The following is a 16,025-nucleotide window of genomic DNA, read 5'->3' as shown; positions in this document are numbered from 1 at the left end:
AGTATGACAAAAAAGAACAAAAACAAACAATATCTTTAGTTTTTAATGAACATCGAGATTGAATTTTTCACAAAGACATGTATAAAACAGTTCAAAATAGATAATACCAGTACAAGAAAAAGGGGAACATACATAAGAGGTTAAAATTGATAAAACGATAAGGCATTTAATCCTTGATTTGGCCCGGAAAATAAGGATTAATATTGACAACAGGGCCCGGGGCTTCCGTCACTGTGTACATCTCCTCGACGCGTATCACCATTTCTTTTCGATTTTGACGACATCCGATGAGACATTTGCGAGCTGAAAAATGCATTTTTCTTTGTTTAAAGAATTTTTAGAACAAATATTTTTAGTTAATGAATATCATCTCTTACATTTGCACTGCTTACATGGCCAATGGCACCCATCACACTCCACCACGAGACAATCACAAAGATCGAAAAACAAAGTCTGTCCTTTTGCGGTAACCGAAAGTTTTCCTGTTTTGTCATGATGCAAAGGTTCGTCTCTCAGATCCGCCTGCTTCTCCGCGGCTACACGTTTCGAGCGGTTGGTGCTAATAATATCCACAGAGTCGGGCAAAAATCGAGACATTTCATCTCCTGGATTCGCGAACTGGAGGCCTTGAAGCTCTCGGTGTGCCATTCTCGTTCGACGGCTCGTTCCTGAACTTTCCTTTCGAGATGATGGCTGCAACTTCTGGGAACTTTGTTAAAATTTTCTTTATTCAAAAGCGTACCTTTGTTTCGAAATCGTCAAAAAGCTCCGCATCGACTTCATCGCAAATCTCGGAATCTTGTTGCATTTCACTATCCGTCGAGAAATCATTTTCAAGCTGAAAAAAATACAAAAATTAAATACATTAAAATTTCAAATTTCAAACCTCTGCTGCAGCTTTCGCCAGACCGGCAATTTGTGCGAGAACGTCATTGGAGCTCATTTTTAGAATTATTGGTTCAGAAATTTAGTAGGAAATATGATTTATATCGATTTAATTTGAATATATCCGAGGAAATTCTATTATTCGATATGCTCTCCTCGCGGGAAATAACATGTGCGTACCACTTGCGAAAAAGCGCGCCGCGCGTTGCATTCTGTGACCACGCCCTCATTAATTTCTTATTCATTCAGTTCCTTTGAGTGTTTTTCATGAAATTTCTGCTGTCAATTTATTATTTTTAAAATATTTTTCTAAACGTTAGTTAACTTTTAGTTTGTTACAGATGCTACATAATGGGGAAGGCGGAATGAGTGTTAATGATCTTCAAGAGCTCATCGAGCGACGGATACCCGATAATCGAGCTCAACTGGAAACGAGTCATGCGAATCTTCAACAAGTTGCCGCGTATTGTGAGGATAATTATATACAATCAAACGTGTGGTTTAATTTTTTCTTTTAAGTTTATGAATTAAACGTTTTCAGAATAAATCTGCTGCGCTAGAGGAATCCAAGAAATTCGCGATCCAGGCACTCGCCAGCGTAGCCTACCAGATTAACAAGATGGTTACGTAAGTATTTCAATTAATTTGTTTTAATTATGAATCTTTTTTTCAGAGATTTACACGATATGCTTGCTCTACAAACCGATAAAGTGAACTCTTTAACAAATCAAGTTCAATATGTTAGCCAAGTAGTTGATGTACATAAAGAGAAGCTTGCAAGACGAGAAATTGGTTCTCTCACAACCAATAAAACATTATTCAAGCAACCCAAAATCATTGCACCAGCAATCCCAGATGAAAAGCAGAGATATCAACGAACGCCCATCGATTTTTCTGTTCTTGACGGAATAGGGCATGGTGTCAGAACATCGGATCCACCGAGAGCAGCACCAATCTCAAGAGCAACTTCATCAATTTCTGGCAGTTCTCCATCACAATTTCACAATGAATCTCCAGCGTATGGAGTTTATGCTGGTGAACGAACGGCTACGTTAGGAAGAACAATGAGACCGTATGCTCCATCAATTGCTCCATCGGATTATCGGTTGCCACAGGTGAACATTTGAAATATTCATAGAGGCTGAAAATAATTTGCTTTTCGTGTTTTTGACAAAACGTTTTCAAAAAAAAAAGGGAGCGAAAAATTCTGACATAACTTATACATTTTAAATTTTAAACTTTTTTTTCTGAAAAATACACTCAATATTGAAAAAAAAGTGAACCATTGATAAATTTATTCAAAAAACGGTTTTTTTGACCCAAAACGACCGCATTTCATAATGAGACTTCTGAAAATATCGAAAAAAAATTTAGAGCGAGCCTGAATAAGAATCTGAAATCCTTGTTACAGCAGTTAGATACAGTATTTATTGAATAATCACATAATTAATTTTGAAATTTTTTAGAAGTCTTTTTATGAAATTCAATGTTTCAGGCTAGTTTTTGTCGACTTCAGACTAAACAACTAATTTTTAAAAAATCAGCTCATTTCCTTTTCAAAAAATTAATCAAGTTTTTTCTAACATAATCCGATTACTTTTTACAGGTCACACCACAATCAGAATCACGAATCGGCCGTCAAATGAGCCACGGATCAGAGTTCGGAGATCATATGAGCGGTGGTGGTGGAAGCGGAAGTCAACACGGATCATCAGACTATAATTCCATTTATCAACCTGATCGTTACGGAACTATTCGAGCTGGTGGTCGGACTACAGTGGATGGTAGCTTTTCTATTCCCAGACTATCATCTGCACAAAGTAGTGCTGGAGGTCCAGAATCACCAACATTCCCACTTCCACCACCAGCTATGAATTATACTGGATATGTTGCACCGGGAAGTGTGGTACAACAACAACAACAACAACAAATGCAACAACAAAATTATGGAACTATTCGAAAATCAACGGTGAACCGACATGATCTTCCACCTCCACCAAATTCTTTGCTCACTGGAATGTCAAGTCGAATGCCAACACAAGATGATATGGATGATCTACCACCTCCACCAGAATCAGTTGGTGGGTCATCAGCGTATGGAGTGTTTGCTGGTAGAACAGAATCGTACAGTTCGAGTCAGCCACCAAGTCTCTTTGATACGAGTGCTGGATGGATGCCCAACGAGTATTTGGAAAAAGGTATTTTTGGAGATTTTAATTTGATTGAAAAATTGTCGGAAAAAAATTCTCTAAGCTTTTCTGTATTATTTTACGATTTAGAAAATTGGCTAAAATTGTTAGTGAAAAATTTATTATAAAAACCGAAAAAAGTTTAAAAAAATTAAATTTAATAAAAATTTAAAAAAGAGAAAAAAACAAAAAATTTTGTGATATTGGAAAGTGATTTTGAAAAATTCAAATATCTCCAAATTTTTTTTTTTTGAGAATTTTCAAATTTTGAAAATTATAAGCTTTGATTTTTTAAAAAGTTATCTTTTTAGCTTTTATTTTCGAAAAAAACGAAAAATAAATTTCCTTTAAAAACATCGGAGTATCAAAAAAATCCAAAAAGAATCGAAATCTTAAGTTGTAAAATGCGATTTTTTGCAGAATTTTTAATGTTACAAAGCAATTATATTTGTCAATTTAAACATTTTCGAAAAAAACCAATCTTTTTTTTCAGTACGGGTCCTGTACGACTATGATGCTGCAAAAGAAGACGAGTTGACACTTCGCGAGAACGCAATTGTCTACGTACTGAAAAAGAACGATGACGACTGGTATGAAGGTGTCTTGGATGGAGTCACTGGGCTTTTCCCTGGAAACTACGTAGTTCCAGTATGATAACAAGAAATGCTAACCCTGCTAAATCAATTGCTTTTAATCTCACTTTTATTCATATTCATATATTGCCTTTTGCCTCGAGTACTTGTATGTGAAAAGCCAAAAATAAACGATGGATATGTAATCATGAAGGAAGCAGTGGTCCCCTCGTTTGCAGCAGTGAGAAGCCTAAAAATAGCCAATACGACTGCTATTTTCGAGTCTCGACGCATTTCCTGAACGCATGTGCTCGTTCTCTCACTGCCCCCGTACTACTCTCTTTTGGTTTTCCTAGGGGCTCGCCTATTTAATGAGATTGCTCATTTTCTCTTCATGCACACACATTCATTCATTTTCTTATATTTTTGTGCCTTCTTATTTCTTTTCCTCTCCTCTCTAGTTTATTTTTTCTTCTATTTTAGAATTTTAAATAATTCATGTTCGGCACGACGAATAGTGACGCCAAAGAGTTTGCAAGGCGTGGGAATTGTATCTTTTTTGGTGGGCGGTGGACACAGATTTTCTTAGAGGAGGAACAAAGGTCAAAAATACAAGCAGAATTCTTGAACAGTTGAAATTCCCGCGCGATTTCCAATAAGATGACTTGGATCGCGGTGGGACCTTAACTATTGCACAGACGCAAAATTTTGTCATTTTTGCGCCAAAATACGGTACTCGGTCTCGACACGACAATTTTTTATTGGATAAAAACGGATGTGCACCTTTAAAGAGTTCAGTACTTTCAAAAATTTGTTGCTGCATGCTGCATGAAAACTCCATGAAAATTTAAAAGCAACGGAAGTTTGAAACTACAGTACTCGTTAAAGGCGCACATCCCTTTTTATTTAGCAAAAAAGTGTCGTGTCGAGACCGCATACCGTATTTTTTTATCTTTTAACTTTAAAATATGAAACTCTGCAGAGTACTCTGCTCATAAAAAGAAACAAAAATTCGCTTTAATTGGAAAATTCGAGAAACATTTCAGTCAGAAAAACAAAACATTGTTTTTTTTTTCGAAAAACACGAGACCTCAATTAAGAAAAGTCGGTTTGTTGTTTTGTTGGTGCTCTTAAACTGCGGTTAATCTTCCATTCAAAAGCATCTAATACAAAAAGTACCAGTAATTATATTTAAATCGGTTCAAATACCTCATGGGACAAATTTGAATTGGCATATTTATTTTTTGATAAACATTTTTTTTCCGACCTTAACTCTTGTATAACAATGAAATCTAATCTTGTTGCTATTAAACACAATTTCTGACGAAAAACTACGGAACCTGGTCTCGACGCGACCGGAAATTTCAGGCATAGAAGAGTGTGTACCTTTAAAGATTACCGTAGTTTCTCAGTTTTTTTTTGCAATTTTTATCCACCCCTTTTTAAAGCTGTTTTTCGAAAAACTAATTTTTCGAAAAGAAAAAATATCGATGATAATTGAACACAATTGCGTAAAACAGAATTTCGCAACTACAGTACTCTTTAAAGGCGCACTCTCTTTTGCGAAACTCTCGGTCGCGTCGAGACCGGGTACCGTTATTTTTTTTGTATTTTCTTGCAACTTGGTAATAATTGCAATCTGAATTGCAAAGAAATTTTGGTGCTCCATACGCGCATTTCAGTATTTTCAATTTTCAAAAGTTCCCTTATTTTTAAACCAAAGCACATTTCATTTCAGTGTTCTTGTGGCTCTTTTTTCTCTATTTTCTATCTTTTCAGAGTGTCCTGTGTCCCTTCTCCCCTCCCCTACCAGGGCGTGACGTCGGTACGCTCCTCTTCTTACGTCTTTCCATATCTCTGTACTCTCTGTACTCTCTCTATCTCTCTCACACACACAACAGAAAGAGCTCACCAACTTGTCTATTCTCTATTTACATATTTCGTCAATCTTTTTCTCTCTTCACAGGGGCGGCTACCGATCCGTTCTTTCGCAAAAAACCCTCGGAAATAGTAAACCCCAGAGTCATCATTGATAGTTATAAATAGACATCTTTATGTGAACTCACCTGTTTTTATTTTATTTTATTTATTGCAAAATCCATTTATCTGGAATGTTCTTTAACAAGAGTTCAAGCATCTTCCTTATTTTTATTTGAAAACCTTCAAGTTGCTTTACTCTTTTTGTTTTCGTTGTTTCAGTGATCGAAAATCAGTTTTAAAGGCTCATTTAAAAAATCTATGGCCGATTTTCTTTCAATATGCCAAAAAAAATTAGTGGCCGAACTTTCTGCTTTTTAGGCCACGTTGCATAAACGAGAACGGTACCTCAATTTATCCCTTGATTTTCAAGTTTTTTGCCAAAAAAAGAAATTAATGAAAAATATTGGTAATAACGGAGAAAAATCACTAAAAGACAGATTATTTAGTATTTAAAAAAATTGGTGGCCGATTGTTCTCTTTTTCTAGGCCACGTCGCAAGTAGCCTTTTTTTCAGAAATATTCAACAATAATTCAACATTCATATTTTCAAGACTATTTCAATAATCTGAATCGAGCAATTTTCCTATTAATAATAATAAAATCTTCAATTCCAGACCGGCCCAAATTTCAAAGAATCCCCACAAATTGAGTTATTCAAAAAAAATCGTTCTGGCGAAAATCTCCTGTTTCTTGGATTTAGTTTTTTATTCTTCCTTTCTGGAAATCCGTTTCTAAGAAAATGAAAATTCGATTTAAAAAAGAATTTAAAGCATTTTGATTTCATTTTCAAAACCTTTTAGACTTTTAGATTCACTAAAAAGTTGACAACTAGCAAAATAAAAACAAATTTAATTCTGAGGAATATGCTCTCAGAAACATGATAAATTGTCAACTAACCAGATATTGCAAAAGATCAGATCAAAATCACACAGTTTAAAATTCACCACCAATTTTCCTTATCAATCACAATTTTTATCAATTCATTTTCACCAAAAAAGTCTGACATTTTTGTAGAATTTTTCCGTTTTTCCGTGTTAACAAGATCAACTTCACTGACACCAATAAATTCCGGTAAATGATCAAAAATTAGCGCTGAGAATCAAGAAAATTTTAATCGTATTGTAAATTTGAGTACCTACGACAATGACTGAGTATTTACGTCAAAATGTGAACAAACTAGACTGCCTGTAAACATTTCTCTGTCTGTGTGCTTTTTGATACAGATACTTTATTTTTCAGTTTTGGTGTTGATTTATGAGATTAATAGATGATACTGTATGGATTTTTCTGTTAAAAATTTTTAGATCAAAGTTGCAACTTTTTTTTCCAAATAAAACTGTTATTACGTTCTTTAATTTCCCGGAATAAATGAAAATTCCAACATTTGCATATTTTTATCAAAATTTTGTGGATAATTTTTTATCCGAAGAAAAAACAATTTCCAAAAAAGAGGAAACGCCAACAAAATGGATAGGTTTTATTTTATAAAAATTGAAAGACCACACCGGCAATATCGCCGACATTTATTTCTATAAAAGAATTTTTAAAGTTTTAAAATGTCTTGTTTTCCGGCTGTTGGTGTTGCCCTCCAGCTGTCCAATGCTCATTGAGTTTTTTCTTGGCTCCACGAGCTCAAAGATGAGCTTCAGAGTTCTTCATCGGAATGTGTTTTTTTTTTGCCTGGCGTTTTCTAAGAGCTTCTTTACCAAACCAATACTATGATCCTTTTTATTTCATTTTTGTGTTTGTGTTGACACTTTCGAACAAACCCCCCCCCCCCTTTCCCAATGGTATTTGGGAGAAAAAAGAACCGATTGAAAAAAAAAGTGAACTGCGTCATGAGGTTATGAGTACCTCCTCTTCTTCAACGCCCTTTGTTTCTCCCATCCTTTTGCTCTTTGTGAATTTTTTTCCCCTAAAAATATGTATTGTGTAAAAACTTTTCTTGAGGGAAATCCCTTCACCTATGTATCTTAATTCATACAGAGAATAGCTTTTAAAATGATCTTCGTGTTCTGTCTTGAACTTTTAGTCTCTAGTAACAATTTATCAAAACTTTGACTGCAATTTTTGAAATCAAAACATTTTTAGAGTATCTCTAACTATCATAAGTGCATTTAAATTAATTTCTTACTCACGAGCACCTTTAGGCTTAATTCAAGATCCAATAGAAATTGTTCATTAACAAAATAAGCGTTCACACATTTTTTTAACTGTGATAGGTTCCGTGCATTTTGCAACAAAAAACAGCAGATCGGATAGTACTTGTGATTTTGATTTTTTAGTTTTGAACGAAAAAATCAAATCAGCAGATCAAATAAACTATTTTAGATCAAGGACATTGATCAAATATTTGCGAAATACTTTTGTAAATTGACCGAATTACACAACAAAAATTGTTTACTAAATCAGTATTATTTTTTACGGTAACTTTAGTTTCGAAAATAACTCTTGATAAATCTTCCGGAACAGTACCTTAACTCCTGTTTTTTTTTCAAAAATCAAAACAAATTTCAAAAACATTTCATAGAATTCCAGAGCTACAAAACAGTGATAATGTGTCAAATTCAACACCTCCTTGTTTCGTTTCTCTCGTGTTTTTTTCTTCTTCTTTTACTGCTCCGCGAGCATCAAAATATCTGTGTAAATGCACGTGTTTTCCTACTTCTCTCACTCGTGGTTCATTTCATCTCCTATTTTTGTCATAAGGTTCTGTTTTTAGACATGTTTTTTCTTGAGTTTAGAATCGATTCTCTATCAATTTCAATTTCGCTCTAAAGATAAAAATTTGAATTTCTAGTTACAAAATGTTGTTGCAGTTGTCCATTTTTTAAAACGAAAGGCTTCTCCAAGGGAATCGTGGTCCACAAGTGAAGTGTGATTCCCAAAACTGAGCGTTTTGTACTCTTTTCGAACAATCTCCATACGTCTTATGTGAATGGATGTCATTCCTAAACCTCTGACCGATTTTCATTCCACTCGGCTGCTCGCAGAGTTCAGAGGCTTAACCTCTTGATCGTTTTTCTTTTTTTAGTCTTGCTGTTTCTCCCAGCTCGAATTGTATTCAAATTTCTGATGAAACTGCGTCAGCGCTCTGCTGCGCCTGGGGGAGATTATGGAAATTTTTGTGGGCTTTTTTTCGCTTTTTGAATTTTGGTGCGTCTAATATCAGAGTATTGTCTCATATTTTACGAATTTCTAGTCCTTGGTTTCTCGGAATTTTAAACCAATTTGGTGAATTTAAGAAAAGTTGCCGTATCTTTTCAAAAGCACACACTGATTTTCTAAAAATTTTGATCGTGGTAGGACCCTTTCTGCATCAAAAATAGATGTATCTTTGCAATTATAATTTCTGCCATTTCGTGTTCCATCCCTCCACGTCACACAGAAATAATCCAATGTTCAGTTTCACCGACCACGTGAACAAACATTGACATCATTTCTGTCCGCTTCCCGGTCCAGTTTTTGATGGTTTCCGTGCGGATCAGAAGAAGAGAACACATTGTATCTGAATATATATATATTGGCACGAGGCAGGCCACCCCATTCTGCACGAATCTTTTGTCGTTTATTGTAGGTCTCGCCACGATTCAAGTTATTTTTGAAGCTAATTATTAAGAGAATACCCTAAAAGGTTCATTTTTACAAGATTTCATAATAATTCTCAATTATTGAGAATAATTTTCGAAATGTTGAATCAAAAATTGGATTATTTCGTTATTATAAGAACTTTTCGTCTCTAGGAACTTGGAAGCATAAGAAAAACAGCAAATTTCCCGCCTCAAAAATTCCAAGAGTTTTTGTTCAAAATTCTATATTCAGAACGGGGGGACTAAAAGATTTGTTGTTTTTGTCGAAAAACCGAACAATAAATGTTTTTTCTTTTGCTTTAAACCACCCACACTCATGCACCATGAGTCATTTGTTCCAAAAATTTGAAATTCCCTTGATGGCCATGGCTACTGGTTTACTGGAAAATCTATCTTATTCAGTCTACGTCTCACTTTCCTTCTGCTTTTTTTATGGATATTTCTTCTCGAGACCACTGTTCTTTCTTCCTTTCTCTTGACCATCTTCATCATCACCGTCATCACGTTGTGTTTTCAGAGTTTTCAAGCTCCAGAATCCATGTGATTTTTTTTTCGTCTAAATTGTGCCCTCCGGCACCCGATTTCCGTTTTGAAACGCCCACACCATGAAAAGAAGATAGAAAAAATGAATCTTTTTTTCAGGCTTCAGTTCTTCTTTTTCTCCCAAACTCGGTGGTTGCTGAAATTTTTTCTATAAGTTAACAACAAAAAATGGTGGCTGATAACTCGGAAAAATCAACGAAATCCGTTGCCAATGGATCATTGATCAGCACTGTTTCCAGTAAAGATGATCTTCCAAATGCAATTATTGTGACTCAAGTACCAGAAGATGTAAGCTTTTGATTTCAAATTGGCTCTACTTTTAACTTTTATTTATAGGTATTCGATAATAAACAAGACAAGGCAAACTTCTCATCTCTATTCACACAAATCGAGAAAGACATTCATTTCGATTTCCTGCGCAGCTTCCGACGAGTTCGAGTAATTTTCAGGTGAGTCAGAGGAAACCGCCAATTTTCAATAACTTTTGTTTTGTTTCCAGCTCCCCCGAAAACGCTACAGCCGCCAAACTTATCGTTCAAGGATTCTCTTTTAAAGGGCACGAGTTGAAAGCTTTTTTTGCACAAAGGATCTACATGAGTGCCAATTCCCAAATGCTTTCCCCCCCACCACTCGAAAAACAGTTTTTAATTTCACCACCATGTTCTCCACCAGTCGGATGGGAGCAGACTAAAGATATGCCACCGGTTGTATGCAATTTTGATTTAATGGCCAGACTTGCGTCATTTGCTATCGATGAAAAGTAAGTTTATATGACGTTTATCAAAAGTTGAAAAATGTGAAAAAAGGGGTCTATAAGTTTGGAGTTTTGCAAGCCTGGAATACTGTTTCTACTTTGTATCACACAGCGCTTATTACGGGAACACCACATTTTGAGAATGCGTTTTGCGCAACATATGCAAAATATCTCGTAGCGAAAACTACAGTATTTTTTTTTAAATGACTACTGTAGCACTTGTGTCGATTTACGAGCTCGATTTTTGAAATTAATTCCTTTTCGAATAGTGTGTCGTATAATAACGTCGTATTCTTATTTTGCTCAATTTTAATATTCTTTCATTAAATCAATGATTTTAGTTAGTTTTAAAATCGAGCCAGTAAATCGACACAAGCACTATAGTAGTCATTTAAAGAATTACTGTAGTTTTCGCTACGAGATATTTTGAATAGTTGTGCAAAACGCATTCCCAAAATTATATGTTCTTGTAATAGTTGCTACATGCTCAATTTTTTTATTATTATTCATATCTCTGTAAAGTTTGACATCTGAAGCAACCACTATGACGTAGATCTTGGCGAGACCCACTCAGAAGAAGCGTGTGCCTTTAAACTGAAGTGCCAGAATTTCGCGAAAGTACAATAAACTAAATATTGAAATATTTTAATCAATTTTTTTCAAATCCAAAATTCAGATATGAAGTACACAATGGAGACGAGCTGACACCAGCAATCATTGTTCATCCATGCGAGACCCCAATTGACGTACCATCAGCAATTGAAATGCCACGAACTCCACGCCCTTCATCTCCATGTGAACAGTAATTATCTTGGATATCCCTTTCCTTCTCATTCTTCTTGTTATTCATTTTTCTCTTCCAGCTTTACAATCATCCTCATTCTATTTGTGTTGCACTCCTTCTTCTCCAATTTTTTCATTTTTTCCTTGTTTCAACTTCAATCCGCAGAGCTTATTCTGCCGCGGGTAGACGTGTCTCTTCCTAATCCAACAATCCACTTATTTTTGCTGATATTTTGTTTTTGTAAATATATCCCAAAAATTGTTTACCACCCAATACTTACTATATATTCCTTTTTATGGAATGAATCTTCAAAATGAAAAAAAAAGAAAATAATGCAAATAAATTATTTGTATTTAAAAGAACTGACAATATCACATGAAAAGAAGGAAAAAGCAAGTATAATATACCCGAGCCCTGATAAAAAGTTATTCGTTAATATTTAAGTTCTAAACCGTCATTGGATCCTTCCTAGCAACAGATACATCATGATATCCCATTGCTCTCGCCACGAATCTTCTTATCATATTATCCCAAGACGTCTTGTTCTTGCTGTACAAATTCAAATAAATTGCCAGCATCACCACAGATCCCGCATAAACATATTCGATGGTGAACGGCTTCGAGAAGAGCATGAACGACAGAATTATAGTCAGTGCCTTGCGAAGAGTTGTCACAGTAACCGCAACAAGTGCTCCAAACACTTTGATATGAGTGAGCACAACGTTGACACCGAGATATCCAAGACATGAGAGGATCAGTGCGTAGCCGAATGTTTTCCACGAGTTCTCCAGGAAAAATGGAATTGCACTGAAGACTTCACCGGAGAGCACGACAAATGCGAAAATGAACACTGAGCCAATTCCATATGAGTAGAGAACCATTTCATTACTAGATCCACCGTACTTCTTCATATTCTTTTCTTGAATATTTCCAATTACAGCATCTGCCAGAAGAGCTCCACAAATCATGATGTATCCTCGAGAATCGAAATTTGGGGATACTTTATTATCGGCCAATGTGAACATGATAATTCCTGGAAATAAAATATTTAATTAATTTTTTAAAATCCAAAATCCTCACCTAAACTCATTAACATCGCCGCACCAATATCAATCCATCCATATCGTTTTCCTTGGATCAGAATCCCTCCAATGAGCACTGGAATTAGCTTGCAGCACTTGAAAATCACTTGAGTTGGATAATTTAAATATCCAACGGATGCATTCGAAAGTCCCATTGTTGCTACTGTGAAAAAGGCAATTACACCGTAGATTCTCCAAGGGATCCTGGAAAAATTAAATATTTTTTAATTCTGAATTTTGTACTATTTGTACTACATATACGCGAAATATTGCGATTGTTGCATCAAAACCGGTCTCAACACGGCAATTTTTGTGGAAAATGGTGTGCGCCTTTGAAGATTACTGTAGTTTCAAACTTTCGCACCTTAGTTCCTGTGGAATTTTTATCGACTTTACAGTTTTTCCCTTTTTTTAATTTGTTTAATTTTTTTGTTTTAAATTTTGAATAAATGTATTTATTTTATTAATAAACAAAATCGAGAAAAAATCCGTAGCAACAAAAGTTTGAAGTTACAGTACTCTTTAAAGGCACACATCAGATTTCATTAAACAAAAAAGCGTGTCGAGACCTATTTACTGACGCACAAATCGCGAAATTTGAATAATAATTGAAAACTCACATTCGTTTCGTGTTATGCCAAATAATACATTCCGTATATCCACATCCGCTATAAATCAGGAATTGAATAAGTGTTAACGTCCATCCAAATGGTTTCATTCCAGGTAGTTTGAATATTAATTCCTGAAATATTTTTTTTCTTCCAAACATTTTTTTATGTAAACTTCTAATCTCACCTGCATATACCCGTATCCTATGTACAAAATAAATATTGCTAAAGAAAGAAGAACAAATTGAAGCCATTTTGGTCTGAAAATCATGAATTCACAAATTAAATCGGCTCGAGATTTCATAATGTATTCTCGATTTTATCGCTTTTGAAATTCCGCTTTAAAATTGAAAATTAAAACTCACTTTCTGGCAATATTAAACCCTAACAGATGAATTGGTTCTACATCCTCTTTGACATGACGTGGCAGCATATGAACACTACAATCAGAATGTATTTGAGCTGCAGTCATTTGAAAGAGTGGGTGGAAAGTGCGCAAATAAAGGGAAATTGAGATCTAAATCAGATAGGCATTTGTTCAGATTGTCCATTGGGGAAAGCCTGAACCGCGACTACGTTCACGGCTTTTGAAAAGGGGGTATCGATCTTTTTGCGCGTTGGCAATAGTTTCTGCGCTACGTCTCTCTATGCATACGTTATTCATACCGAAATAAAAATTCACCGGCGTGATATATTGCAGAACCTTTCCTATACTTTCTGCTCCCGAAAATATTATCCCAACAACTTGTGAATGTGTACCATTTTGTAATTAAAGACGAACAAATAGGGAACAATAACAATTTATTGGAACAACGAACAGATTAGTTCTTGGAGGCAAAGTAGTCGGTGAGGATGGCACGTCCTTGCTCCTCATTTCCCCAGTTGGTGACAACGGCGGATGAGCATCCAACGACCTTGCGGGCCTTTCCTTCCTTATCGTACTTGCAGAGTCCGCAGTACTCTCCGATGATCTTCTTATCGGCGACCTTAATGAGTGGAATCTGGTGCTCGGCGCAGAGGGTCTCGACAAGCTTGACGTATTGTGGCTCGTCGCAGTTCTCGGCGAGGACACAGAAGTGAGCCTCACGCCTGAAAATTGTTTGTAAAATCTTTGGAACACATACAGCATGATACCAGTACACGTGTGGCAGAGTAACAACTTATCTACCAGCTTATTGGGGTCACATCGATTCTAGAACCGGCGACGTTGAAAAATAAGTGGAACTAAAATACAAACTAAAATATCAATTACTTACTTGTCAAGAGCCTTGCAGGTCTCGTGGAGTCCCTTGGCGAGTCCATCAGCGTGGTGGGCAGCGCGAAGAACAGCTCTCAAAGCTCCTTCCTTGTCCATTGGTCCCTGGGCGACGGCGGCTGGGGCCACTTGAACATCTCTAAAATTATCCAATATTTTAATAGCCTTCATAAAAACTTAATTTTGCTTTTAAGACAAGGAATCTAATTGTTCGAACAACTTTGGAACCGATACAGCTTCAAGGCCAGTACCCGTGTGGCAGTAGAACGGTTTTTATTGCACACTACGATAGGAAAACTATGACTTCAAAATCTTCCGATATAATTGGTAGGTGCAAGATTTTTCAGAAAAAAACAAAAATAACCTACCCTCCTGCGTCAGACATTGTTGTTTGCAGCAAGAGTCCTTGATGCTTACCTGAAAATTAGAAATTTCGACTCGTTAATATTGTTTTCACAAAATATATTTCAAGATTTGAGAAAAAGAAAAAAAGAAAAGAAAAAATTGGGAAAATCAACGGAAAAGAGGGAAGCATGAAATGTTTCTGTATCACTCCGCAGCATGTCTTTGAGTCGCGGCACAGTGAAATGTGCTATAGAGCGCGCTTGCCATTTGTCGATTTACGGAGACTTGCACGCGGGAAGCTTTGAATTTCAACAGTTTTCTGTATTTTCTCAGTCTTCATCAAACATTCATTAGCATTTTTCAGGCAAATAAAGGAGTCAAATGGCTAACGAAACGCTGGAACATGTTCTTATTTACTTTTTGGAGAAGCTAAAAGACGTTCGATGCAACCAATCTCCAGAATTACTTCAAAAGCTGACACTCTCACAGTACAAGGCAAGTTGTCGAGCTTTCAGTCCATTTAAATTATTTACATGAATTTCAGACTCTTGCACAATTGGATGTGGACATGCGAATGAGACTGACGCAGGAAATGGAGAGCTATGTGGCGGATCATGTAGAAATTATGAAACTCGAGCTGCAATTGAAGAACAAGAAATGTGCGCTCGCTGGAAAACTGAAACAGTTGGGGACAACGTTTGATAAAGCTATTGTGGAGACTAAAGGTGAGTTGCAATAATTTTTTCACGAAAAAATAGAAAAATTCAGAACGAAACGAGCATTTGCGGATTGGCAGCATTGATTTTCTGAATCCCGTGGTTGAGAAAGTGGAAAAAATAGTTTTTGCAAAGCCAGAAATGCCACAAATATCAGTCGAACAAGGATCAGTTCTCGGTGAATCTGCGAGACGTCAACCGGAGCTTGTCTCTGTAATGGCTTCCATAATGAAACCACCAACATTTTCATCATTGGTGATGACAGGAAGGACTGAAAAGAAAGAAAATATTCCGGAGACCAAAAGCTACAGTCTTGATGATTCTTTGATAAACGGACATGGTAAATTGAATTAGTTTGTCTTTGCAATAAAAACATGCCATTTCAGACATATCAATGGTGAATACATCCAACGAACGACGAAAACTGGCTTTTGATGAGTTGGACGATGAAGAACTGCAAACTCCAGCAAGAAAACCACAAAGAACTCCATCCAGAGCTCCAGAACGGAATCCTCTTGATCTATTTTCCCTACAAGCACCGCCCGTCTTCACATCTTCAGTTGGTCGAGCATTCAATCAGACAAGGGATTGATTTTCTGAATTTTTGATACTAAATATTATTTTATTTATCTGTACAAATGTGGATATGAATACAATTTTCTGAAAATGAAATCAAATGAATTTGAAAATCCAACCAGTTTTCAACTGTGAATATTTTTAGA

The 16,025-nt window shown here is 35.9% G+C and overlaps 6 protein-coding genes and 2 non-coding genes across 10 annotated transcripts; 3 read left to right on the top strand and 5 right to left on the bottom strand.

Annotated features, from left to right (window-relative positions):
* Positions 1 to 18: 18 nt before the first annotated feature.
* arle-14 (ARF7 effector protein C-terminal domain-containing protein) lies at positions 19 to 1,051 on the bottom strand. Of its 2 annotated transcripts, none has more exons than NM_001038254.6 (4): positions 887 to 1,051; positions 743 to 838; positions 378 to 693; positions 19 to 303 (listed from the first exon to the last, which is right to left on the bottom strand). In NM_001038254.6, exons 1-4 carry the CDS (start codon positions 941 to 943, stop codon positions 167 to 169), a joined length of 606 nt encoding a protein of 201 aa, NP_001033343.1. In that variant the 5' UTR covers positions 944 to 1,051; the 3' UTR covers positions 19 to 166. The 2 variants fall into 2 exon arrangements, with proteins under 2 accessions (NP_001033343.1, NP_001033344.1); NM_001038255.8 differs by having other exon boundaries at positions 22 to 303; positions 378 to 702; positions 887 to 1,007.
* A 175-nt stretch (positions 1,052 to 1,226) lies between these two features.
* On the top strand, positions 1,227 to 3,850 carry abi-1 (SH3 domain-containing protein). The gene is made up of 5 exons (NM_065823.7): positions 1,227 to 1,379; positions 1,427 to 1,512; positions 1,559 to 2,000; positions 2,492 to 3,083; positions 3,568 to 3,850. The coding sequence occupies exons 1-5, from the start codon at positions 1,251 to 1,253 to the stop codon at positions 3,726 to 3,728; spliced, it is 1,410 nt and encodes a 469-aa protein (NP_498224.1). The 5' UTR covers positions 1,227 to 1,250; the 3' UTR covers positions 3,729 to 3,850.
* Positions 3,851 to 9,858: 6,008 nt separating this feature from the next.
* Positions 9,859 to 11,655, top strand: rcan-1 (Calcipressin-like protein). Its single transcript, NM_065822.8, has 4 exons — positions 9,859 to 10,047; positions 10,096 to 10,208; positions 10,259 to 10,519; positions 11,190 to 11,655. The coding sequence occupies exons 1-4, from the start codon at positions 9,928 to 9,930 to the stop codon at positions 11,317 to 11,319; spliced, it is 624 nt and encodes a 207-aa protein (NP_498223.2). The 5' UTR covers positions 9,859 to 9,927; the 3' UTR covers positions 11,320 to 11,655.
* pst-2 (Adenosine 3'-phospho 5'-phosphosulfate transporter 2) lies at positions 11,632 to 13,524 on the bottom strand (the record flags this gene model as incomplete). Of its 2 annotated transcripts, NM_001047390.4 has the most annotated exons (5): positions 11,632 to 12,330; positions 12,378 to 12,583; positions 13,000 to 13,121; positions 13,175 to 13,247; positions 13,353 to 13,524. In NM_001047390.4, 5 exons carry the CDS (start codon positions 13,457 to 13,459, stop codon positions 11,744 to 11,746), a joined length of 1,095 nt encoding a protein of 364 aa, NP_001040855.1. The 2 variants fall into 2 exon arrangements, with proteins under 2 accessions (NP_001040855.1, NP_001040856.1); NM_001047391.4 differs by lacking the exons at positions 13,000 to 13,121; positions 13,175 to 13,247; positions 13,353 to 13,524 and having other exon boundaries at positions 11,744 to 12,330; positions 12,378 to 12,534.
* A 245-nt stretch (positions 13,525 to 13,769) lies between these two features.
* On the bottom strand, positions 13,770 to 14,659 carry rps-12 (Small ribosomal subunit protein eS12). The gene is made up of 3 exons (NM_065820.8): positions 14,611 to 14,659; positions 14,244 to 14,381; positions 13,770 to 14,076 (listed from the first exon to the last, which is right to left on the bottom strand). Exons 1-3 carry the CDS (start codon positions 14,625 to 14,627, stop codon positions 13,809 to 13,811), a joined length of 423 nt encoding a protein of 140 aa, NP_498221.1. The 5' UTR covers positions 14,628 to 14,659; the 3' UTR covers positions 13,770 to 13,808.
* On the bottom strand, positions 14,082 to 14,212 carry F54E7.11. Its single transcript, NR_003429.1, has one exon. It is a non-coding gene; the product is annotated as a small nucleolar RNA F54E7.11 (small nucleolar RNA).
* F54E7.10 lies at positions 14,448 to 14,579 on the bottom strand. Its single transcript, NR_003428.1, has one exon. It is a non-coding gene; the product is annotated as a small nucleolar RNA F54E7.10 (small nucleolar RNA).
* A 292-nt stretch (positions 14,660 to 14,951) lies between the features above and the next one.
* On the top strand, positions 14,952 to 15,988 carry ska-3 (Spindle and Kinetochore-Associated protein homolog). Its single transcript, NM_065819.8, has 4 exons — positions 14,952 to 15,082; positions 15,132 to 15,312; positions 15,356 to 15,643; positions 15,690 to 15,988. Exons 1-4 carry the CDS (start codon positions 14,969 to 14,971, stop codon positions 15,893 to 15,895), a joined length of 789 nt encoding a protein of 262 aa, NP_498220.1. The 5' UTR covers positions 14,952 to 14,968; the 3' UTR covers positions 15,896 to 15,988.
* The last annotated feature ends 37 nt before the right edge of the window (positions 15,989 to 16,025 follow it).

The sequence above is a fragment of the Caenorhabditis elegans genome, chromosome III (genome assembly GCF_000002985.6).
Source record: "Caenorhabditis elegans chromosome III".
NCBI classification, from domain to species: Eukaryota; Metazoa; Nematoda; class Chromadorea; order Rhabditida; family Rhabditidae; genus Caenorhabditis; species Caenorhabditis elegans.
Note: the sequence above shows the minus strand (reverse complement) of the source record. Positions and strands in the feature narration are given on the sequence as shown.